The sequence below is a fragment of the Dendrobates tinctorius genome, unplaced genomic scaffold (assembly GCF_039654945.1).
Source record: "Dendrobates tinctorius isolate UK_male_01 unplaced genomic scaffold, ASM3965494v1 ptg000039l, whole genome shotgun sequence".
Classification (NCBI taxonomy): Eukaryota; Metazoa; Chordata; class Amphibia; order Anura; family Dendrobatidae; genus Dendrobates; species Dendrobates tinctorius.
In genome coordinates, this window is record NW_027361707.1 from 13,633,513 (window position 1) to 13,660,229 (window position 26,717).

Here is a 26,717-nt window from a genome sequence, read left to right on the forward strand (position 1 = left end):
AGTATGGTGATGGACAGCTGGACAGCTCATCCGCATAATTGGAGGCTGGGGCGTGATGAGCTGTCAGTATGTTAAGTGACAGTTCTACTGTCCAATCAGGGCCGGGAAGTGCCATAGCTTCTTCCATTTGTCTGCTATGCAAGTGATTACCTGGTTATTTATCTGACTCTCCGCCTCCAGTTAGTCCCAGTTGAAGCTTTGCTCAAGCAGTGTGCGCTTGTTCTGTTCTGTGCGTTCCTGTATTTGATCTTTGCTGCCTGACCTTGTACCTTGCCTTTAATTATCTGTTTGCCTTTCCCTTTTGTCTTAATCCGCTACCTTCCTGGAATTCTGACCTCCGACTCTGACCAGACTACTCCTTTGTCTTATCCTGTTGCTTCTGATGAGCCCTTTAGGTATCTGACCCCGGAACTCTTGACTACCCAGTCTCATGACTTCTCTGTGCGTAGTGATGAGCGTCACACCACCATTCGATATAGGTGATAGTCATCACAAATCACCTCCTCCCTGTACAATGACCCATGCAACAGATCAAATATCACATTAACAAAACTTTTCCCCTAGAAGTCAATAAGTTATGTCTATTTTTCTATAGTCCACGTGGCTGCGGTAAAGCATATCTCTAAATGTTGCTATCAGAATCTCAGAGAAGGTGGCCATAATAATACACAGAAAGTAGAATAAAAAAAAAATCTACAATCAGATAATAAAAAAATAGTAAAAGAATAAAAATAAATAAGACATCAGAAAATAAATATTTGCTTCACTGTATTGTTTCAATAATTAAAAAATATGATAGTTAATATGATGATACATTTCTTTAAAAAATATTGAAATACCAATCAAAGCCCCAAAATTAATGTTATTTTTTCTTCAAAAGGTTGCAAAATTTTGTGCTGGTTAATTTCTTTTTAGTGATTTTTGCATCTGTATTTGATTTCCTTTTTAAACATCCGGTCTGTTTCCGTTGGATGCAGCTTGTCGTCAGACCTGTATTTGCTCTCTGCCTATAGCTGGCGTGTTGCTACTGTCACCAATAACAATACCCACTAAAAATAGTTAACATAAATACAAAAGAGACCTAGACGGGGTTGTTCTGGCTCCATCTTGGTCAGGTCAGGTCAGGGTTAAGTGAGTTTGCCTCTTTTTGGTTCTGGGGCAGTTATTTATTGCTGATAGTTCCTGGGGTCAGTGTTGGTTACACTTCTGGTTACTCGTCTGTAATCGTTGTGCCTGTGAGCTTTGCTGTGTATGACCCTGTTTGTCCTCTAACTTCTGCCTCTGTTTTCTGCTCGGTACTGCCCTGTCCTTCCTGGTTCTCTGACCCCTTGGCTTGTCTCTGTTTACTCTTTTGTCTTGCCCCTGGTTACCTCGCTCTCGTCTGGCTTTTGACCCTCCGCTCCCTACTGACTGCGCTATCATTTTGTGCTCTGTACTCCGCGCTCTCGGCTGATTCCGTATCCTCATACGCCGCGGTGGCTTCGCCCCCCGTTGTCTCTCCTGCGATCACGTGACTTCTTAGCCTCAGGTCCTGTGGGCACTGCGTACCTTTGTCCTTACTCTCCCTGCGTGCAGATCAGCGGCCCTGCTAGTGCCCCCTAGGTTTTCCTCAGTGACACTAACCCAGTGTCATTACAGAAACATATAGAAGGATTGTCACATTTTCACCTGTCATATTTGGACATGTTATAATATGGCAAATTTGTCATAGATTTTCGGTATTTATTCTCCACTAAAAATTCCCCAAAAACTACATTTAATGGGATGTTAAAACCTTTCTTCAAGCAAAATATCCATGTGGAATACCCAGTGTACCGCATATGTTCATTATGTTGCAGAGACATCACGCCATCAAGATGTTTATTGCTGGGGCTTCTTCTACTGGTAGACTAGATTTTTTTTAGGTTTGAGTTTTGCTTTCTTGATTAAACTTTTTAAAGCGAGCAATGAAATATAACTTGGGAAAAATTTACTGGAAAAATTTGATATTTAACAATCCCAATGCTGCTTTCTATAGTATCACTACAGAGATCAGTACCATAATTACATTCCACAGAGTTCATGGACAGGAAAGAAAACTAAGTCCAGACTTCATTTATTGCCATTCGTCTCCTGTCTATATACCGAAAACATAACGAGCCGAGCAAGACTGAGGGATTCAGAAATAGAACGGAGAATTGGAGGTTGAGCCATCTATAATCTCACCTATAATGATGATGACTGCACAGTGACAGCCGAAGTCCTGAAACAACTCATCACGAAGGTCGTAAAAGAAGAGAAGCCTACTGCTATCGCTAAATGGTAGTGCAGGAGGAGGCAATTTCATGTCATGACCAATGAAATAGGGACTGATGATGAATAATTATAAACTGCAGTGGATTTTTGCTTATGGCGTGAAATAAGTGTTACCTTCCAAAACAACGACCAAGGCTACAATGAGAGTAAAATAGCAGCTCTAGAGATACATGAAGTCACATTACAGGAAAAAGGAATATAACATTTTGGGTTTAGTGCATGCTCAGTGGCCGCTAATCATCAATTTTGACTATTCCAGATGAACTGAAAAAGTGAAAGTCTTCATCAATCCCAGACATTTTACCAATACAATTATATTATTGCAACTGTAGCATTTATGTTGGATGTGATTTAAAATTGCAATAGCCACAGAAACGTAATTTCCAAGTTAACATATACCTGTCCTTCTAGGTAACTTACCAGAATAAGTTTCCATCTGTGTGTACAGGAGTAATGGCTCTATATCTGGCCATTATATGAATTGTGTCCTGTATTTTTCACCATATTTGCCCTTCGCCTTGTCTGTATCTCTAATATTCACTTGTCTGTGGTCTGGTGGGAGGAGACTAGCTGCTATCATGTTCCCTGTGCCCCCTTTCCGATGTATGGCGCATTATTATTACGTAATATTTCTGGTCTATGTCTTTGATGCAAGCTCAAAAACTAAGCTTTCATCTTGCCTGGCAGATACAGTCATATGTAAAAGTTTGGGCACCCTATTAATGTTAACCTTTTTTCTTTATAACAATTTTGGTTTTTGCAACAGCTATTTCAGTTTCATATATCTAATAACTGATGGACTCAGTTATATTTCTGGATTCAAATGAGGTTTATTGTACTAACAGAAAATGTGCAATCTGCATTTTAACAAAATTTGACCGGTGCAAAAGTATGAGCACCTCAACATAAAACTAACATTAATATTTCTTAGATCCTCCTTTTGCAAAAAATAACAGCCTCTAGTCGCTTCCTGTAGCTATTAATGAGTTCCTGGATGAAGGTATTTGTGACCATTCCTGTTTACAAAACAATTCCAGTTCAGTTAAGTTTGATGGTCGCCGAGCATGGACAGCCCGCTTCAAATCATCCCACAGATGTTCAATGATATTCAGGTCTGGGGACTGGGATGGCCATTCCAGAACATTGTAATTGTTCCTCTGCATGAATGCCTGAGTAGATTTGGAGCGGTGTTTTGGATCATTGTCTTGCTGAAATATCCATCCCCTGCGTAACTTCAACTTCATCACTGATTCTTGCACATTATTGTCAAGAATCTGCTGATACTGAGTTGAATCCATGCGACCCTCAACTTTAACAAGATTCCCGATGCCGGCATTGGCCACACAGCCCCAAAGCATGATGGAACCTCCACCAAATTTTACTGTGGGCAGCAAGTGTTTTTCTTGGAATGCTGTGTTTTTTAGCCTCCATGCATAACGCCTTTTTGTATGACCAAACAACTCAATCTTTGTTTCATCAGTCCAAAGGACCTTCTTCCAAAATTATTATTATTATTATTTATTGTTATAGCGCCATTTATTCCATGGCGCTTTACATGTAAGGAGGAGTATACATAAAAACAAGTACAATAATCTTAAACGATACAAGTCATAACTGGTACAGGAGGAGAGAGGACCCTGCCCGCGAGGGCTCACAATCTTCAAGGGATGGGTGATAATACAGTAGGCGAGGGTAGAGCTGGTCATGCAGCGGTTTGGTCGATCAGTGGTTACTGCAGGTTGTAGGCTTGTCGGAAGAGGTGGGTCTTCAGGCTCTTTTTGAAGGTTTCGATGGTAGGTGAGAGTCTGATATGTTGTGGTAGAGAGTTCCAGAGTAGGGGTGATGCGCGAGAGAAATCTTGTATGTGATTGTGGGAAGAGGAGATAAGAGGGGAGTAGAGAAGGAGATCTTGTGAGGATCGGAGGTTGCGTGCGGGAAAGTACCGGGAGACGAGGTCACAGATGTATGGAGGAGACAGGTTGTGGATGGCTTTGTATGTCATGGTTAGGGTTTTGTAATGGCTTGTCCAAATTTGCTTTTGCATACCTCAGGCGACTCTGTTTGTGGCGTGCTTGCAGAAATGGCTTCTTTCGCATCACTCTCCCATACAGCTTCTCCTTGTGCAAAGTGCGCTGTATTGTTGACTGATGCACAGTGACACCATCAGCAGCAAGATGATGCTGCAGGTCTTTGGAGGTGGTCTGTGGATTGTCCTTCACTGTTCTCACCATTCTTCTTCTCTGCCTTTCTGATATTTTTCTTGGCCTGCCACTTCTGGGCTTAACAAGAACTGTACCTGTGTTCTTCCATTTCCTTACTATGTTCCTCACAGTGGAAACTAACAGGTTAAATCTCTGAGACAACTTTTTGTATCCTTCCCCTGAAAAGCTATGTTGAATAATCTTTGTTTTCAGATCATTTGAGAGTTGTTTTGAGGAGCCCATGATGCAACTCTTCATAGGAGAATCAAATAGAACTACTTGCAAGTGGCCACCTTAAATACCTTTTCTCATGATTTGATACACCTGGCTATGAAGTTCAAAGCTCAATGAGGTTACAAAACCAATTTAGTGCTTCAGGAAGTCAGTAAAAAGTAGTTAGGAGTGTTCAAATCAAGAAAATGATAAGGGTGCCCATACTTTTGCACCGGTCAAATTTTGTTTAAATGCAGATTGCACATTTTCTGTTAGTACAATAAACCTCATTTGAATCCAGAAATATAACTGAGTCCATCAGTTATTAGATATATGAAACTGAAATAGCTGGTGCAAAAACCAAAATTGTTATAAAGAAAAAAGGTTAACATTAATAGGGGTGCCCAAACTTTAACATATGACTGTAAAAACTGTTACACAGCCATCATCTGCCTCTAACAGCGGCAAATGGAGCTGAGCTCCTCCTGCTGCTTTTTAACCATTTAAATGACACTTTGAATCTGTGACAATAGCATTAAAAGCATGCAAAACTGGAGGCGTACCATTTCACCCAGCCATCACTCAACTCCATGACTCAATCAGATAGTGCCAATGGGTCTGCATTGTAGTCAAGGGTCTGCTGAAGACCTACATGCCTGCCTTGACAGTGTTCTTATCAAGGCAAACCTGTGACTAGCATTCATTAGAGACTCCTATCATGTGGTTGTAGCATTGGCAAACCTGCACGATTCCCATCCTCCTCTCCCCCCGGCAAGTACAAGTCTCATTCACTGCCATAACCCTCTTCCCATGCTTCATCGCTGTTGCTGTCTTCTGGGGTCTGCACACATCTGGTTTTTTAATGAGACATTGTGCATCATCCTAAAGTGTCCTTAGCAAATGGCTGGGAGACACTTATTATTTAAAGCACCTCACTCTTTTGGGAGGGGCCTGAGCAATTTGTTCTGTCTGGTTGTCTGCACACTTGCTAGTTGTCAGGTCCCCTGTTTGACAGAACCTTACTGTTCCTCCCTTTTCCCCATGCACCTTCTATGCTTCCTGTATACCAGCAATGTCTACAAGTACCTACTATTCCAGTATACCAGCCGTGCCTGCCTGTACTAGCCGAGCCTTCCCATTCTGTGCCATTCCAGCTTCCTGCCCCTTTGGGGGTCAGCTGCTGTGTGTCTGAGGTCTGTCCTGGAGTAGCACCTGGTGTCCCTCTGGAGCCAAGTCTAACCACACCATCAGGGGCTCTAGCGAAGAGTCAGGTGTTCGCCTAATCAGGCCCCTCTACGCTCTCATCAGTTCACAGCACAGTGGTTCCAGTATCACATATATTACAATGGCAATGCATTACATAGTATAAGCAATCCAATGATCCCAGGTTCAAGTCCCTTAAGGGGACAACAGCATAAAGTAAAAGGTAGAAAAAAAAGTTTTAAAAAGTATAAAAAAATTACAAATTTAAAAATAAATTAATTAAAAAAATGTAAAAAATAAACATATTTGGTAACACTGCATTGGTGAAAGTCTGGCCTATCAGAATAAAAAAATAATTAACCTGATTGTTAAATCCCAAAATTAGTAATGGTTGAACCTGATCGTTAAAGTTCGAGGTCTGTACCGAGCTCCTAGTGTCCGTTCACGGACCCTGAACTGTTCAGGTTTAGTGATGGAAAACCTGTGGATGTTCGGGCCTGGCAGGTTCGGATGATCATTTTAAAAAGTCTGGTTCAGGTACCAGAAGACAGCGTGTGGTGTGAGCCCACTGCTGTGACCAGCAGTAAAAAGTTACCACCGGTCACAGGATTCACTGATGAGAGTATTGATCAGCCAGCACCTGTGCAATAAATAAATATTTTTTTTAAATGACATCGGGTCTCTTTTATTTTTGATCACCAGCACCAGCAAAACTGACAGCTGGGGATTGCAGCCCCCAGCTGTCAGCTCTATTATGCCGTTGTCAGATCTCTGGCTCCATGATGAAGGCAGCGTGTCGAAACGCGCGTTGGGGTGGACGCCATCCAGATCTGCATGATCATTGTGAGTTACTTCCCACCTTGGATTACTTGTTTACACCCTCACATGATTCTGTCCCTGTCACCACACATGTACTTTGTGCTGCTATTTGGTGCTTTGACATAGTATACACTTACACCTATTGATTTTGCTGCCATGGTAACACTTTTTGTTACCCCACACTAGCACTTTAATTATTTGTAATATAAATATTTTGTACGACTTTGCTTTTTGAATTTTGTAAGTGTATATGTTATTTTTTTGCTCGTCACTCTTCACCCAGCTTTATTAACATTATCATACCCCTGGGTGTGCATCCCTTTTGTTCGAATTTATGTTTTACCTCATTCATTACTTTATATTTCACCTCATTCATTTTGGTTTGTCGTGTTATCTTTTACCTGAAGAATTTAATAAATTTATTGCTTTCTTTATAATATTTTGGACTGTATGGTCGGCTTTTTGCCTTTTCTTTTCGTAAATTTTCTGACTGTCCTCGCTTCATCACTTAGGTCCGGCTTCTTGGTTGCAGGGATTTTCATTTTCATATGATTCTATATTATAATTTCACTAAGTACTACGGATACCCCCACTACCACTAAGCATTCCTTTGTTGCCTCTATTTTGAGATCAGTACTGAGCTGTGTGGCTGTGAATCCAGCACTGAAGTGAAATACAGTTGCCAAAAACTGCAGCACGATCTTACTGTGCCTGACTGGTCTCTCCCTGTGCTGAGTACTCCTTATTTCACCTCCATAAACTATAATATGAGATACCATCTGACCCCTCAATGTGATGGCAGTCCATCCAGTTTTGACGAACATGGATTTTAACTGTTCTTTTTTTAGAGTGGATGATGAGATAGGAGGTACGAAGAGCGAGGAAAGTGCCCCATAAAATGAAGAAGAAACCTATTTCTCTGATAAGATATATTACAAAATTAGATTAGGTTGAATTCTAGAATTAAGCAGCAAACATTGAGTAAACCTGCAGATTTTTCATCCATAACATGGTTTTAACTAACTGTTTGTCTATGAAGATTGAATGGCTGGGAGTACTGAATTTTATTCATCTATTTGCTGAACTCTATTACCTCGAGGGTTATCCACATACGTCTGTCCATATATTATAGAGCTATACATCCCTACAATAAGGTAAAAAAAAATGCATTTTCTTCTTCAACTCGGGAAAATGAATCTACCAAATTCACATAGAAAATACGTCATACAAGTCAAACAAAACTGTCTCGCTCTCACTCTTCCAAATTCCACCATCATTAGTGGTAGCTAAAAATTATCATATTAATTGCAGCCTTCTTTAATGGGTCGTGAAATATAAAATCTACTTAATGAACTAGTAGAACACGAAAACTGTTTAGAACTTAAAAATGGAGCATAATTGTATTTGCCAAGGTCTTTGCGTTCTCTGTAGAGTCCCAACTCCATTGTCTGCTGCACCTTTTCAGTGCTAAGATTATACACTGCGTATATAGAAAGTGCATTGAGACGCACCATAGGCATCGAAGAGGAATGATTGTGTAACATTTACCAGAATCAGGCGACTTTGTAAATCACTAATTAATATGCGATGGATGTACTGTAAATTATTGTGGAAGAGAAGATTAGCCCTGTGGAAATATGTTCTTCCCGTAGGAGTTCAGATTTAATCCAAAGTATTTATTTCTCACTTTGAAAAGGCTTTTTTCCAACAGAAGATTATTTATTCTTTTTCCCCTTTTTTGATATTTTTTTTTTTTATGTTTGCTTAATTTATAAAAAAAAAAGTATTCAAAAAGATGTTAAAAAGATAAACTCTAAAAAAAAAAAGCAAATGTCTAAAATATGTGCCGGCTCCAAAAATAAGTTTTCAACACCATGTAAAGAACTGTGCTGACATCTAAGCAGCGTAAATCTTGGAGAAAAACATTCAGCAATCTTTGAAGAAAATGCACATTTCTATACCAAAACCACACACTTTATATATCTCCAAAACTGAATATATGTACCTTAAAACTTTTAGTCATGTCCAGTACTCATATGTAAAGTGACACGGCAGTCGTGGGCGAGGTAATAAACTCTTTTGCCCCGACACGTTACATGAAGGTGTAGATCCTGGCTGGGTGTGAGGACTTGTGCTGTGGGGGCTCCCTTGTAGGCCACATATAATCGAAGACTTTGGTTGGCCAGGACCAGATATTTGACACTTTGAGGGAGACCACCAGTCAAAAATAAACTTTTTACTCAACGTTTACATGGGGGAGATTATATTCAGTAGATAGTGGGCAGTGGGCACACAACTTAATGAACGTTTCCTTCACAAAAGAAATCATTTTATACACACACACTCTTAATTCGTCCCTCTTTATTGGCTTGTCCTCTATTTTCAATGGTCCTTTCTACTTCACCACAACCCAGCTCAGTACAACAAGATTCCTATTCTCAACCAGCGGTTCCACGTCTTCTATCTTCTCTAGGAAACCATATTGCCAGTATGGCTGCTACTTATCTTCTCTGTCTCTGACAATCTGGAAGTCCCGCCCGGGGTACTCTCTTCATCTTACATATTTGGTCCCGTCTAGGCCCGTTACCTCTAAGTTATTACCTATAGTTATAAACTCTGGGCTGTATTACTAGACGTCCTGTCCCAGGACCAGTCACCAATAGATCACTTTATTACTTCAGTCACTTCTCTTCCACTCTTAGCTCTTTATCTCTTTCTCTTGGTCATCACTCACGCTAGGGACACCCACGTCATGCGACAATGCTTAAATTAGACCTTAGGTCTACTTTCTATGCACATTGGGCCCTTTCTGATGTTCAGACAGTAAACTGTCTCTATCCCTTCAGCCTGGCCACTCCCACTCTGGGCTAGTCCCAACTGTTATTGCTAACTGTCCATACAATCAGCAACAAACAGCATAATAACCATTACCGAATAGCATAATTCATATTTCACATTACGATAACACACTTGTTCTTCAAGGGAGAAGCGTGGGCAATATGCCCATCTTCTTACACATATATAACTTCACACTGAATTTATTTTCCAATGTTTGTATAGTACCAACATATTCAGAAGTGTTCAACAGAGATTGTCAGTATTCACATCAGTTTCTGCACCCAATAGGGATCATCATCTAATGTCCCAACATCAGACACACACAATTGCAGAATTTCTAAGATGCCATCTAATCTAACAGTATGTTCTTAGAGTTTTGAGAGGACAATGGAGAATCCAGAGGAAACCAACTCAAGCGTTAGAAGAACACACATCCTCTATATAGATGTTTTCTTTAAATCTCATTCAGATTTCCATTTTTTTTTCTTCTACGTGAAAAACTGGCCAATTTTTTATCAGCGTACTGGATCAGATTTTCATCCATTTTTGGTCCATGTGTCTATTTTTACCATGAGTGTCACATCTATTTTTCACGTATGCAAAAGGAACACAAAAAATACAGGCTACTTCTGTTCATTAAACAGTAAAAAAGGATAGCATTCAACTGACACACACAGTGTCAGACCGAAGAACATTGGGCCCACCAGAGGATTTGATTCTGAGGGCCCACTTTTCTCCACCACTCAAGGTATGCACTATGAACTCTCCTGAAGAAGAAACCGGGGCCCACCGGAGGATTCTCCGGTTCTCTGGTGGGCCAGTCCAACTCTGGACACACAGACGGCATCCATGTGCTGTCCATCTTTTTTCCCAGACCCATTGAATTAAAGCACCACTCCAGTGTCTTTTTTTATTGCACAGCTGGAGTGGTGCTTTAAATGTAATTCCTCTACCCCCTGTCTGAAATTTACTTTCCAGTATTTTGATAAATTTTTACCGCTGCTCCTGTTGGTCTATAGCGAAAAGTGACATGTCCCCAGTTCCAATGCCGAAGGTCACTCTACAATACAAGTCTATCAGAGCCTTCTTCTGGCTCTCACAGACTTGCATTGCGCTGTTGTATTGTAGCTTCTGGCTTCCTACCAGTCAGATGCTGAGCTCACAACATGGCGCATGGGGACCGGAGTGGCACTGTGACAACTGTGAAGACATGGAAAGGTTAGCATATGACTGGGGGCAGGGGGCTTAGATTAAAAACGCCACTCCAGAGCAGAAAAAAATAACACTGAAGTGGTGCTTTACATGGGGAAGTTTGATCAATAGATTAAAAACAGACATGTTTCTTTTCTTTCTTTTAACACACGGACAGCACACGGATGCCACACGGATAGCCTACGTATCCACACGGATACACGGACACGGATAGCTCCGGGACCGTTTTCTCCGGTACCGGAATTAGCTGGACGTGTGAGACTGCCCTTAGAGATAACTGATCACGGCAGTCTAACCTCTTAGATGCTACTTTCAGTAGAGACCACAGCATCTAAGATGTTTGACTGCAAGCCAACGTTTCGGCCCTTCAGGCCTTTATCAAGGTTATCTGTTCCAAATATGAAAAATATATCAACATGAAAATCAAATATAATTCAAAAATAACAGCTATGTCTCAGAATTGGAAACAGGAAATTGAGTAACATACAGTGGGGAAAAAAGTATTTGGTCAGCCACCAATTGTACAAGTTCTCCCACTTAGGCTAGGTTCACATTTGCGTTTGTGTGCGCAGCGTTTCGTCTGCATGCGCAAACGCTTGTCAAAACACATACAAACGCATGTTTACGCCATGTTTTTTATCCGCATCAGCTTATGTATGACGGCAAAAAAAGGCTACGTTTGCATGCGTTTTTTGCATGCGTTTGAGTTTTTTTCAGCGCATGTGTTCGGAGAATTTCCTTGACACAAGCCACACCCAATGGGCGTGTCTCATTTCCCAGACATGATTATGTGAAAAAAGCATGTGTTTCGAACGCACGCGTACGCATGTCCTTGCGTACGCATCAGTTCCCATATACAGTAATGTGTTCATTTGATGCACTCATCCGCATGCGCATGGATGCACATATTTTACGGATTTTCGCCGCTTCCAAAATTCCAACACGATGCATTCGCCGGACCCCGCCGAACACCGAAAAACAACGCAAGCGTACGCTGATGCATGCGAACTGATGCAAGTGCATGCCCCTGTGTTCACCATGTTAAAGATAGGGAAACATGACGCATACGGATTGCTGCGGATGAAACACTGCGCAAACAGACGCAAATGTGAAGCCAGCCTTAAAAATATGAGAGAGGCCTGTAATTGACATCATAGGAAGATCACATCTATGAGAGTGAAAATGAGAAAACAAATCCGTAAAATCACCTTGTCTGATTTGCAAGATTTATTTTGCAAAATATGGTGGATAATAAGTATTTGGTCATTAACAAAAGTTTATCTCAATATTTTGTTATATATCCATTGTAGGCAATGACAGAGGTCAAACGTTTTCTGTAGGTCTTCACAAGGTTGGCACACACTGTTGATGGTATGTTGGCCCATTCCTCCATGCAGATCTCCTCTAGAGTAATGATGTTTTGGACCTGTCGCTGGTCAACACAGACTTTCAAATCCCTCCAAAGTTTTTCTATGGGGCTGAGTTCTAGAGACTGGCTAGGCCACTCCAGGACCTTCATATGCTTCTTATGAAGCCACTCTTTTGCCCTGGCGGTGTTCTTGGGATCATTATCATGCTGAATGACCCATCCACGTTTCACCTTCAATGCCCTTGCTGATGGAAGGAGGTTTGCACTCAAAATCTCACGAAGGAATTTTTTCCCCAATGTGAAACTTACTGTTTGCCACATGGGTTTTTTTTTGCCTTCCTCTGGATCAACATGTTAGGGCAAGTTAGGATAGGATATGGTTGAACTAGATGGACTTAAAGTCTTCCTTCAACCTTAATAACTATGTTACTATGTTACATGGCCCCATTCATTCTCATATGTACACGGATCAGTTGTCCTGGTCCCTTAGCAGAGAAACAGCCCCAAAGCATGATGTGCCACCCCCATGCTTCACAGTAGGTATGGTGTTCTTTGGATGCAACTCAGCATTGTGTCTCCTCCAAACACGACGAGTTTTGTTTCTACCAAACAGTTCTACTTTGGTTTCATCAGACCATATGACATTCTCCCAATACTCTTCTGGATAATCCAAATGCTCTCTAGCAAACTTCAGACGGGCTCGGACATGTACTTGCTTAAACAGAGGGACACGTTTGGCACTGCAGGATCTGAGACCCTGGCGGCATAGTATGCTACTGATGGTAGCCTTTGTTACAGTGGTCCCAGCTCTATGCAGGTCATTCACTAGGTCCCCCCTCCGTGTGGTTATGGGATTTTTGCTCACCGTTCTTGTGATCATTTTGACCCCACGGGGTGAGATCTTGCGTGGAGCCCCAGATCGGGAGGATTATTAGTGGTCTTGTATGTCTTCCATTTTCTTATTATTGCTTCCACAGTTGATTTTACCACATCAAGCTGCTTGCCTATTGCAGATTCAGTCTTCCCAGCCTGGTGAAGGGCTGCAATTTTGTTTCTGGTGTCCTTCGACAGCTCTTTGGTCTTCACCATAGTGGAGTTTGGAGTGTGACTGTTTGAGGTTGTGGACAGGTGTCTTTTATACTGATAACAAGTTCAAACAGGTGCCATTACTACAGGTAATGAGTCGAGGACAGAGGAGCCTCTTAAAGAAGAAGTTACAAGTCTGTGAGAGCCAGAAATCTTGCATGTTTTTAGGTGACCAATTACTTATTTTCCACCATAATTTGAAAAATAAATCTTGCCAAATCAGACAAGGTGATTTTCTGGATTTGTTTTCTCATTTTGACTCTCATAGTTGTGGTCTACCTATGATGTCAATTACAGGCCTCTCTCATCTTTTTAAGTGGGAGAACTTGCACAATTGGTGGCTGACTAAATACGGTACTTTTTTCCCCACTCTATAGGCATATAGCAAGAAAATAAAAATAACACAAATGCTGTTTCTTGTTCATAGGAAACGTAAGTACATTTCAACAGTGGGTTACTTCATATCAAGTAACTATTCCATGTAATATAAAAAAAAATGCCTGGAGTGATACATTCAATACATCAAGCAATACAAATGCATGCATCGATCTACAGTGGGGCAAAAAAGTATTTAGTCAGTCAGCAATAGTGCAAGTTTCACCACTTAAAAAGATAAGAGGCGTCTGTAATTTACATCATAGGTAGACCTCAACTATGGGAGACAAACTGAGAAAAAAAAATCCAGAAAATCACATTGTCTGTTTTTTTTTCCTTTTATTTGCATATTATGGTGGAAAATAAGTATATGGTCAGAAACAAAATTTCATCTCAATACTTTGTGATATATCCTTTGTTGGCAATGACAGAGGTCAAACGTTTTCTGTAAGTCTTCACAAGGTTGCCACACACTGTTGTTGGTATGTTGGCCCATTCCTCCATGCAGATCTCCTCTAGAGCAGTGATGTTTTTGGTTTTTCGCTTGGCAACACGGACTTTCAACTCCCTCCAAAGGTTTTCTATAGGGTTGAGATCTGGAGACTGGCTAGGCCACTCCAGGACCTTGAAATGCTTCTTACGAAGCCACTCCTTCGTTGCCCTGGTGGTGTGCTTTGGATCATTGTCATGTTGAAAGACCCAGCCACGTTTCATCATCAATGCCCTTGCTGATGGAAGTAGGTTTGCACTCAAAATCTCACGATATATGGCCCCATTCATTCTTTCATGTACCCGGATCAGTCGTCCTGGCCCATTGCAGAGAAACAGCCCCAAAGCATGATGTTTCCACCACCATGCTTTACAGTAGGTATGGTGTTTGATGGATGCAACTCAGTATTCTTTTTCCTCCAAACACGACAAGTTGTGTTTCTACCAAACAGTTCCAGTTTGGTTTCATCAGACCATAGGACATTCTCCCAAAACTCCTCTGGATCATCCAAATGCTCTCTAGCAAACTTCAGACGGGCCCAGACATGTACAGGCTTAAGCAGTGGGACACGTCTGGCACTGCAGGATCTGAGTCCATGGTGGCGTAGTGTGTTACTTATGGTAGGCCTTGTTACATTGGTCCCAGCTCTCTGCAGTTCATTCACTAGGTCCCCCGCGTGGTTCTGGGATTTTTGCTCACCGTTCTTGTGATCATTCTGACCCCACGGGGTGGGATTTTGCGTGGAGCACCAGATCGAGGGAGATTATCAGTGGTCTTGTATGTCTTCCATTTTCTAATTATTGCTCCCACAGTTGATTTCTTCACTCCAAGCTGGTTGGCTATTGCAGATTCAGTCTTCCCATCCTGGTGCAGGGCTACAATTTTGTTTCTGGTGTCCTCTGACAGCTCTTTGGTCTTCACCATAGTGGAGTTTGGAGTCAGACTGTTTGAGGGTGTGCACAGGTGTCTTTTTATACTGATAACAAGTTTAAACAGCTGCCATTACTACAGGTAATGAGTGGAGGAAAGAGGAGACTCTTAAAGAAGAAGTTACAGGTCTGTGAGAGCCAGAAATCTTGATTGCTTGTTTCTGACCAAATACTTATTTTCCACCATAATATGCAAATAAAATGAAAAAAAAAACAGACAATGTGATTTTCTGGATTTTTTTTTCTCAGTTTGTCTCCCATAGTTGAGGTCTACCTATGATGTAAATTACAGACGCCTCTCATCTTTTTAAGTGGTGGAACTTGCACTATTGCTGACTGACTAAATACTTTTTTGCCCCACTGTATATACACATGTGCCCCTGTGTGTTTACACTCACTCAGTTACGGTTAGGTTAACCACTGGTTTTAGAGGGCGCATATATCTCAATATAGGAAAAAAAAACATAAAAAATACTCTTGAGAGGTTAGAAGAGTAAAATGCAAGAAGAGTAAGATGCAAGTTAAAGAAAAGCCATAGAGCTCTTGATAAACATATTAATCAGAAGTGAATTACCTGTCCACTTGCTCATTAGCGGGTAGAGGATATCTGTGGGGAGACGTATATGAAAAAGTGTTAAAGTCAAAGAGGGAATAGAAAGAGTTTTAGAGACCACAAGGTAAAACTAAGCATAAGAGTATATGTGGAAAACAAGCTGCAGTGGCAATAAATACTTATAGTTACCCGTCCTGTTATTTTTCAGTGTATGGGGGATCGGCATGATATAGCACGCTATCATGTGTCTCCAGAAGCAAAGGATCTGGTATAAATAGAAGGAAGGGGCAGGGATTACAGTATGTCAACCACTGAAATCAGCTGAGCGATGGTAATGCGCTGGGCGCCCCGTGCGCATGTGTGAATTTGCTCTCAGACAAAAATGCAGAGAGGACGTGAAAGGAAAGAGTGTAATGCGCAATATTGCGCATTGGAAGTCAAGTTTAGACCGCATGCGCCCAGAGTTGAAGAGGACCACGAAGGCTATAGAAAGCAAACGGAAAGTAAGACAAGCGCAATGGAAAATATGGAAGACAGCAGAAGCGGACAAGCTAGAAAATTCCTGTTATTTCTTTGTTCTGTTCACTCCTGCTATCTTCCATAAAATCCACTGCGCATATCTCCGTGAGGACCCCTAATTTACTGTTGATTTACGTTTTCTTTGAACCACGCACCCTTCACCCTTACTCTAATGTTTTTCAATACTTTTGTCTTATAACCAAGCTGAAGCTGATGCTGTCATTGCTCAAGTCAATATTCCTGAGCAATTCTTGCATACTCCGGCGGAGGAGGTCCATTCGAGAGATTATTATGATGAATCATTAAGAAGAAAAGCAGCACTGGAATTGTAACTTTGGCAGAATACCAAAACATACAGAGGATTCTGAAGGGACTTACTTTGTGACCCATTTTATTTCAGGACAAGCCCGAATATTGCTCAAAGTTTGAAGGTACACGAAACAAATGCTCCATGGACATAATTTTATTAACCATAGAATTTTTGCAGAAAGAGGTCACGGACATTGATCTAGAAGAGAACAACATACAACAACAGATGAACAATGCCCTGAATACCTAAGAGTTTAATTGTTTAATTACAAGTGATGAGCGAGTATACTCATTGCTCGGGTTTTCCCGAGCATGTTTGGGTGTCCTCCTAGTATTTTGGGGTGCTCGGAGATTTAGTTTTTGTCGAAGTAGCTGCATGATTTGTGGCTGCTAGACAGCCTGAATAAATGTGGGAATTCCCTGATAAACAGTCATTCCTCACATGTATTCAAGCTGTCTAGCAGCCGCAAATCATGCAGCTGAGACGAAGAAAACTAAATCTCCCGAGCAACGAGCATACTCGCTCATCACTATTAATTACATAAAATACAAGACGATAGAGGAATTTCAAACCCATCTACAGGAATGTAAGAAGACAACATTTTTACGAGACACAGATGATTATTAATGCAATCAAATATATATTTGGCCGCAACACTGTTTTTTCCAGGGAACCAAGGATCTTTCCATGAGAGAATTTGTCGTTCTCCACAAGCTCCGACAGCAACAGCTCCAAGCGTACACCTTATTTTTTGAACCAGGGATGAGGAAAAGGTCCAAGATATTGACAAGGTGGGGCAGGAGACCACACTGTGACATTACCACCGTCTCAATGCAGACTCGGTCATACAGTAGGTATGAAAGAACAGATCGTTTATAATATTTCCTCGCCTAATCTCTCTCCACCAGAATTATCCCTCCTACAAAAAGGTCTGTCATTTTGTCCCACTCACTCTTTTCTTTCAATAAATTCCTTCTGGATCAAGTAGCCCTGCTATGTGTAGCACAAGAAATTGAATGAACACAGGTTCAGGTCTCCTAAGGAGACTATTGAAGCAAGTAAAATAGTAAAAAAAAGTTTTAAAAAATACTAGAAAAATTTTAAAAAATAAAAGTTTAAATCACCCCCATTTTGCCCCATTCAAAATAAAACAAAACAAAAATACACATATTTAGTATGACTGTGTTCAGAAAGGCCCAATCCATCAAAATATAAATAAAGTTAATCCGATCGGTGAATGGTGTAATGAGAAAAAAATCAAAGCGTTGTTTTTTTTCGTTCTCTGCAACATTGCAATAAAATGCAATGACAAGTTATCAAAACATTGTATGTTCTCCAAAATGGTATCAATAAAAGCATCAGCTCAGAGCGCAAAAAATAGGCCCTCACCTAGCCCGAGATCCCAAAAAATGGAGACACTACGGGTCTTTGAAAATGGCAACATACTTTTCATTTTTGCCAATTTTGGATTATTTTTTCACCACTTAAATAAAAAGAACCTAGACATGTTTTGTATCTGCAAACTCATAATGACCTTGGAAATTTGTAATGGCAGGTCGGTTTTAGCATTTAGTCAACATGGTAAAAAAAAAAAAAAGTATTGTAAAATTGCACTTTTTTTTCAATTTCACTGCAATTGGATTTTTTTTTCCTGTTTTCCAGTACACTATATGGTAAAATCAATTGTATCATTCAAAAGTACAACTCATCCTGCAAAAAAACAAGCCCTCACATGGCCATATTGACAGAAAGAAAAAAGTTATGGCTCTGGGAAGAAGGGGAGGAAAGAACAATAAAACAAAAATGGAAAATTCCAAGGTTGTGAATGGGCTAATAAAACTGCATCAGGACAGATTGAGATCTCGGCACAATGACATCTCTAAAAGACGTCATTGAGCGAGATCTATGGCTGTATAGCAGCTGTTATCCTGAGTTACGGCAGTATAAATTGGACCGAGATCAGAACACAGTGCTCGGACAGGCTGACGGCTCTCCCAACCTGAGCATGACAGTTTTACATATTTCTATGCAACTGTCATGCTTAGGTCGGTAGAGCTGCCGGCCAGTCCATGCACTGCATTCCAATCTCAGTCCAAATTATATGGCCGGCCGACTGTGCCCTAAATCAACACCTTTTTTTGTATAAATTTGCCCTGTCATTACTGAATAATCTAATGTTGAATTTGTATGAAAATTAGCTGCAAGTGCTTTGGGACACATCAAAGCACTTCCCGTTCTCTAGGTCACAGTCCTTATTGCCTGCCCAGTGCCTAGATCCTACGTTTGATTGACAGGTACGCTAGCCTCTGAACGCTGAGATTTCTTAGGTGGATTTCTACAAGAAAAGTATGGATCTTATCAGGGTAACATCACCTATACAGCCATACCCTCAGTTTTAGGAAGAAATTTCTTCTTATAAGTTCCCTTTTTAATATGACTAAAGTTAAGGTGAAATAACTTCTACCGTCTAAAAAAAAATGTACAAGAAGGAAATAATTGCTTACAACTGGGAAAGAAAAAGGTGCCTTGTTTCTGAAAGACTGTGAATGATAGCAGAAAGGGTGACATTTGTGTTAATTTCTTATTCAGGTAGGACACAGAAACTCAATTACTCTGTCAAAACTTTTCACAAGTTACAAATGCAAAAATCTTGTAAAGCAGAGGTTAATACTAATATAGCACAGAGAAATCCCAACTGCATCCCCCGTATTAGCTAGCTCAACATATCAATCAATAAGTTAACCGGCAAATTAAAACTATAATTGATTTAAAGAATTCTTGCTGGGTCTTGTTAGAATTCCCGATATGTCATCAATATTTAAAACTGCTGAAGAATAACGGGTTTAGAATTGAAACAAGGGAAGTTGAAATTTCCTCTAGAGCTGCCCATAGGCATAAGGATTACTAACAGCCAAAATAATCTTATAAGCATTAAAAGGGTTATCTCACCACAGACCCCTTTAATATTAAAGCCACACTGCTGATCAACTGATTTTGAAAAGCCATGGGTAGCTAAATATTTTATCGCAGAGAAAATACTAGTTCTAGGCTGTGAGTTACATAATTGTAAAACATGTACGATGGTGCCATGATTTCACTGATGACTACAGCCGATTGCCGGGGTGATCATTGGGGCAGCTTCATTCAAAGAGCAGCAAGTTGGAGCTCTACTTCCTAAATATACTGCACACTGTGTACGTGGAAGATGAGCACATCAGCCATTTGCGTAGTACCACCCCAGATTACATCATTTGAAGGGAGGTAGCATGGTGACTGACGGTCCCTCTTGAAGGAAGCTGCCCAGCTCGTATTGAGATCAATGGCAAGACAAGAGTTGGGGAAAGAGTAGAGGCCTGACATGGTGTCTGATAGGCAGTGAGCTGGAGCCGTAAAGGAAGGCAAGAGAGAACTTGACGCTAGTGATGAGCCTATCTTAGCTAATTTGAATTCATTAGCAATTTTCCCCAAAATTTGATTTTCAGTGTATTTATTCAACACTGCTAAGCCTCTAATTGCTGGAAACAAGATGTGAATAATAATTAGAGGTCTCCTAGGACAGGATTAAACCCTTTTGAGCCTCAGTAATGTCCAAGTGAACTCAACATATCTGGCTAAGGTTGTTTTCAAGCTGCGTTTTTTGTCACGTTCAGTGGTCCTTTCGAGGCTTGCGTCCAAATTAGCAACAAAACTGATTTTGGGCGTGTGAGCTGAAGGGGCCAGTGACTATAATGGGGTAGACTGGATCCATTGGACCTTTCAGACAGAACTTGAAAACACATCTTTTCAAGAAAGCTTACAGCTAGAAATAACTCACGTCACCACCAAAGAAGCTGCCTCAACCCCCTAACCTACTGTCTCTTTCCCCATTACCCTGTAGACAGTAAGCACACATGTTCTCTCCCCTCTGCACCAGTTTTTCATTGTTAGTTTCTCGAAAATAATTTATCTTTGTATTTTGCTTATAACCCTTCTCATGTACAGCATCATGGAATAAATGGTGCTCTAAAATAATCTATATATATAAAAGTGAATGTATGTATGTATGTGTGTGTGTATCACCAACCAATCACAAAGCATCTTTCATTTCACCAGAGCTGTTTAAAAGAAGCTGAGCTGTGATTGGTTGCTATGAGCAACAGTTTTCCTTGCAACCAATCACTAAGCAAAGAAGCTGAGCTGTGATTAGTTGCTATGAGCAATAGTTTTCTCACTCCTCGACAACACCTCAGCAGACACTGATATGGTGGGAGAAATCTAGCATCCCCGAGAACATAAGCTCCAGCCATTGTCTGCCCCCCAGAAAGGAGCAGAAAGCACATGACAGAAATGAATCTCCCCCTCCCTGCTCATTTCCCCATCACACTTCCTCCATCCCATAGGTGCATCTTCACTCTTAAAGGGATCTCCGGTATGGAAGTCTGGGCAAATTCATCCAGCGCTTTGGTTTTGACCCAAGGCCTCTCTTAAAGGGATCCCCGGTATGTAAGTTAGGATGTGGGATATCTGGACGATATTTTCCTCCACCCATGGAGATGTAGCTACGGCACATCAGGCTTCTACAGCTGTTGGGTCCATACGCAACACTTACAGGTGAGCGCCACCATCATCCTCACACCCTTTTCATTCCTTACGGTAGTGTCCTGTCTGCAGGCGTTTGTCCCATCCAGATCTTCTCAATTTCTCCCATAACTGAGTCACCATTTTTGACATTTACAATGACATGCAGTAAAATCTGTTAGGTTTGGGTTCCTTGTTGAATTTTTGGGCCACAATTACAACATCACTATTCGATCACTAAAACATAAAAAATATTACCAGCACTAGATAACCACAATGTTCATAAATATGGCAACTCAAAAATACACTGCAAAAAATGAGAACCTGAGTCACCATATACTATGAAACTTGATATTTATTATTACAAAAAGTCATTTCATAAATAGTAAAACATACAATAAAAAAGTTTGTTTTTCATATAATACGTATGGATACAGGTATAATGACCCACAAGAATAGTGGCCGCAGACTACGGGCAAAAAAGCATAACAAGACATTTAAGTAATGTATGCGATATGATGATTAAACAATGGCAGCCAAGTAACTGACAAGTAAAGGTCCAGACAGCTAACCCTTAGGTAATGAAACTGACTGGGTGTACCCAAATCAAAAACACACCAAAGTGACATCAGTAATAGAATAAACACATACACAGTGGCTGCTATGCTTAATATGTAAGAAATAAGAGGGTTAATTACCCATCATTGCAGTGATTATTGCCTGTGCTGTGGCCACGTGCCCCGATGCGCGTTTCGCAAGCAGTATCGTCGCTTCCTCCCGTACTGTTTGATCACTGTACATCCCAAGGTGACACATTATTAGAGTACAGGGGTCATATGGGAAAAGCATTGCGGCATGCTGTACCCATGATGTGTATTGCTTATAATCTGACATTGCTGATACTCCTATTTCAGACTTTCTTTCAGAGTTTAAAGATGTTCTCTTCTGGCTAAATCTCCCTTTTTGATATTTCAGGAATCCCTGTGGCCCTGTTTATTTGGATTTATCCTAATTCCTGCAGCATTACAAGTTGTTTTTTTGCCATTTTTTCCCGAAAGTCCTCGGTATCTTTTACTTGAAAAGCAAGATACGAAGAGAGCTGAAAAAGGTAAGTCTTCCTAAGATTTAGTGATAATGTGATGTGTCAGAGGCATATAGATGATCAGAGTCTTCTACTTGTGCTGCCATAAAAACTGTTATGAGAAGCGACAAGTACACGTTATTTCTCACTTCGTAATAAAAAAAAATGGCATGAAAACTTAAAGGAACGCTAAGCCGAAAAATCAATGATTTTTAACAAGAAATCTAGTAGTCCTCACTGTTTGTTGTCTACGACATGTTCTGCATCATCCTGAGTCAGACAGTCTTGTAGAAAGAAGACTGGGAAATTCAGAGATTACTCTGCTGATCTGTTCCATCTCCGATCAGTAGTCACCGGAAGCCACACCTTCTTAGGTAAGAGGCGGAGTTTCACGATCTCATGGCCCAATTCATCTAGAGCAGAGAGGAGGCTTTTATTTCTCTTTCATATTTACCAGTTTTAATTGCAAAATGAGAAAAAACAGGATCAAAGAAAAGGAGGTGATAAAGGGGTTTTTCAGGATTAATTATTTTTTATTCCCTGGCTTGCCCAGTATAAATGTTGATTGTCTAGCACTGCCTCTCTGCTACTGCCAACAATTTCTGTTGACAAGCTGCATAGGTGATGTCACAACTACACCAAGCGTGACAGCCAATCAGCTGTCTAGTGCCGGCTATCAGTCATTGGCTTCAGTGGTCACATGTGCTGAAATTGTGGTGCCACTGCAAGAGGCTGGTCAACCAAGATGGTAGGAAGCAGTGGAAAAGCGGTTCTTGATATGAGGAAAGTGGAATAAGTGTAGCTTATTTTATTATATTTAACGTGGGCAAGGCAGGGAACAAAAAATAATTGTTTAGAAAACTCCTTTAAGAGAGGAACTGATGACATTCATTTATACATTTTTTAATATATCTGTGCTTAATGTTACCAATGTTTCCAATTGGGTTAAATAAGGATATTTTGATCCAGACTGCAAAAATAAAAATTTTTGTATAATAGTTCAGTTTTTACTATTTTGCTATTTCAAAGTTCATTTTAGGCCTTGCTCACATCTGAATCATCACAATTTATATATTGCCTAGTAATAATGGCATTTCCAATATTATACAAATCAGTATAAGAGTTACTTGCTCACATCTGGTTAGAGAAAATGCGAGTGTGCTTTTATTTTTCTCGTCTAACATCCATATGACATCCACATGCAATAAGCGTTTAACATCTTTTACAGTCTGTATGTAAATTAAAGTTAGTTAAGAAAACTAATAAAGTGGTTATAAAGATATACATAGATTAGATAAAGAGATTAGCAATATAATAGATAGATTATAAATAGACAGAAACATAGATAGATGACAGATTGATTTGATGTATATACAGTATATGAGGGGCGCTCATTAAAGATTTCCCCTAACCCACTTCCTGTGGACTGAGAGCAATTAAACTTGTCACAATTATTAGTCCTTCTCTACATAGGTGCCACCTAGGGATACACACTTCTCCCATCTATTTAAGCAACTGTAAACACCTCTCTTATAAAAGTAGACAGGTTGCTCCAAAAGCCACGTTGTGACTTCCGAAATCAAAGTCTCATCATCTGGAAAATGCTTGCCCTTCAAAAATGACTTGGAAAGAGATGGAAGTCCGATGGTGCGAGGTCGGGTGAATAAGGAGGATACGGTAGAATTTCAAAGCCACAGGAGCATGCTTCCATTTGGGCCAGGGCTGCCACTAGGAATTTAGGGGCCCCATACTGGCAAAATTTTCGGGGCCCCCTTTAGACTCCGCCCAGGCTCCACCCCAGCCCCACCTCCACCACTCAAACTGTCCACAGTCCCACCGCCCTCTCTTGGAAAAACTCCACTTCTCACCAATCACACATTAACAGTTCCCATCACCAGATCTCACATATAGCCAGCAGCTTTTGTTTTGGCCAAAAGATTTTTAAAGCTGCCATCACAACACTGTAGACACTTTTGGCCAAGATTCACTCTACGCTAACCTATTAAATATTTGTTAAAATATGCAATACAATTTAGGTATATTTTTATTTATTTTTCAATTTTAAAATGACCAATAATATCACATACAAGGGACAAATACCACCGCACCATGTCCAGACCACATATTACCACCACATAGTGACCTATAATACTACATACATGGAACAAATACCGCCACACCATGACCAGACCACGTATTACTACCACAGTGACCGAATAATATCACATACAAGGAACAAATACCACCGCACCATGACCAGACCACATATTACCACCACAAAGTGACCAAATAATAGCACATGCAAGGGACAAATACCGCAACACCATGTCCAGACCACATATTACCACCACATAGTGACTGAATACTACAATACTGATCAGTAATAAAAAAACACAATACTATCACCATAAGTGCCAGTATACACAGGAGATCTGTACTTAGTGTCTTTGTACAGGTAATACAGTGATCAATGACATTATGCACAGGAGCTCTGTATATAATGTACAGGTAATACAGTGATTACTGGTGACATTATACACAGGACCTCTGTATATATTATACAGTGTATGTGTATATGTAGCACACTAACTCACCAGTGATGTCTCTAGGTGAAGTCCTTCATCCTTGCTTTTCATCTTTCATCCAGCACAGACCGCCATCACTTCCTCCAGCCAGGGCTCGTCTCTGCAGGAAATAACACAGTTATCTAGAGCTCCGCTTGCAGAACACATTACTTATTTTTTTCCCAACTTCTACATTACATCACATGAAGAAAAAAAGGCAACATAGTATCACTCTACACAGTAACAGGAGCGCCCCCATACTCAAAAAATAAAATAAATACATCACTGCAGTAATAACATCCCTTAATTAGCCCCTATCGTAATAATATTCCCCTTCCTGGCTCCTGTGTGTCTCATTCCTGGCTTCAGCCATATGTTCTCCCATCCCGCACTCATGAGTATCCATTGTGCCCCATATGATCTCCCCATCTGTCTCCATCGTATCCATCCTGCCGCATGATCCTGCACCATGTGTCTCCCATCCTGCCCCCTTCCTGTGTCTCACATTCTGCCCCCTCCTGTGTCTCACTGTCACATTCTGCCCCCTCCTATGTCTAACTGTCACATTCTGCCCCATCATGTCTTGCATTCTGCCCCATCATGTCTTGCATTCTGACCACATCATGTCTTGCATTCTGCCCCCATGTCTGCATTCTGCCCCCATCATGTCCAGTATTCTTCCCCGATATCCATCATTCTGCCCCATCATGTCTTGCATTCTGTCCCCATCATGTCTGCATTCTGTCCCCATCATGTGTGCATTCTGCCCCCATCATGTCTGCATTCTGCCCCATCATGTCCTGCATTCTGCCCCCATCATGTCCAGCATTCATCCCCCATCATGTCTGCATTCTGCCCCATCAAGTCTGCATTCTGCCCCATCAAGTCTGCATTCTGCCCCCATCATGTCTGCATTCTACCCCCATTATGTCAAGCATTCTGCCCCATCATGTCTTGCATTCTGCCCCCATCATGTCTGCATTCTGCCCCCATCATGTCTTGCATTCTGCCCCATCATGTCTTGCATTCTGCCCCCATCATGTCTGCATTCTGCCCCCATCATGTCTGCATTCTGCCCCCATCATGTCTTGCATTCTGCCCCATCATGACTTGCATTCTGCCTCCATCATGTCTTGCATTCTGCCCCCATTATGTCCAGCATTCTGCCCCATCATGTCTTGCATTATGCCCCCATCATTTCCTGCATTCTGCCCCATCATGTCTGCATTCTGCCCCATCATGTACAGCATTTTGCCCCCATCATGTCCAGCATTCTGCCCCCATCATGTCTTGCATTCTGCCCCCATCAGGTCCAGCATTCTGCCCCATCATGTACAGCATTTTGCCCCCATCATGTCCAGCATTCTGCCCTGATCATGTTCAGCATTCTGCCCCATAATGTCCATCATTCTGTCCCATCATGTGCGGCATTCTGCCCCCATCATGTCCGGCATTCTGCCACCATCATGTCTGCATTCTGCCCCCATCATGTCTGCATTCTGCCCCCATCATGTCTGCATTCTGCCCCCATGTCTTGCAATCTGCCCCCATGTCGGCATTCTGACCCATTGTCTGCATTCTGACCCCATCATGTCCAGCATTCTGCCCCATCATGTCCAAAATTCTGCCCCCATAATGTCCAGCATTCTGCCCCCATCATGTCTGCATTCTGCCCCCATCATGTCTGCATTCTGCCCCATCATGTCCAGCATTCCGCCCCCATCATGTCTGCATTCTGCCCCCATCATGTCCAGCATTCTGCCCCCATCATGTCCAGCATTCTGCCCCATCATGTCCAGCATTCTGCCCCATCATGTCCAGCATTCTGCCCCATCATGTCCAGCATTCTGCCCCATAATGTCCAGCATTCTGCCCCCATCATGTCTGCATTCTGCCCCCATCATGTCTGCATTCTGCCCCATCATGTCCAGCATTCCGCCCCCATCATGTCTGCATTCCGCCCCCATCATGTCCAGCATTCTGCCCCCATCATGTCCAGCATTCTGCCCCCATCATGTCCAGCATTCTGCCCCATCATGTCCAGCATTCTGCCCCATCATGTCCAGCATTCTGCCCCATCATGTCCAGCATTCTGCCCCATAA

The 26,717-nt window shown here is 41.4% G+C and overlaps 1 protein-coding gene across 5 annotated transcripts in view; it reads left to right on the forward strand.

Moving 5' to 3' along the window:
- The window catches only part of SLC2A9 (solute carrier family 2 member 9), a 635,276-nt gene that overhangs the window by 247,989 nt on the left and 360,570 nt on the right, over window positions 1-26,717 (forward strand). For all 5 annotated transcript variants that reach the window (XM_073574480.1, XM_073574478.1, XM_073574481.1 and 2 more), the window contains one exon: window positions 21,945-22,077. In XM_073574480.1, the coding sequence (XP_073430581.1) occupies window positions 21,945-22,077 (133 nt within the window). The remainder of the gene's footprint in view (window positions 1-21,944; window positions 22,078-26,717) is intronic.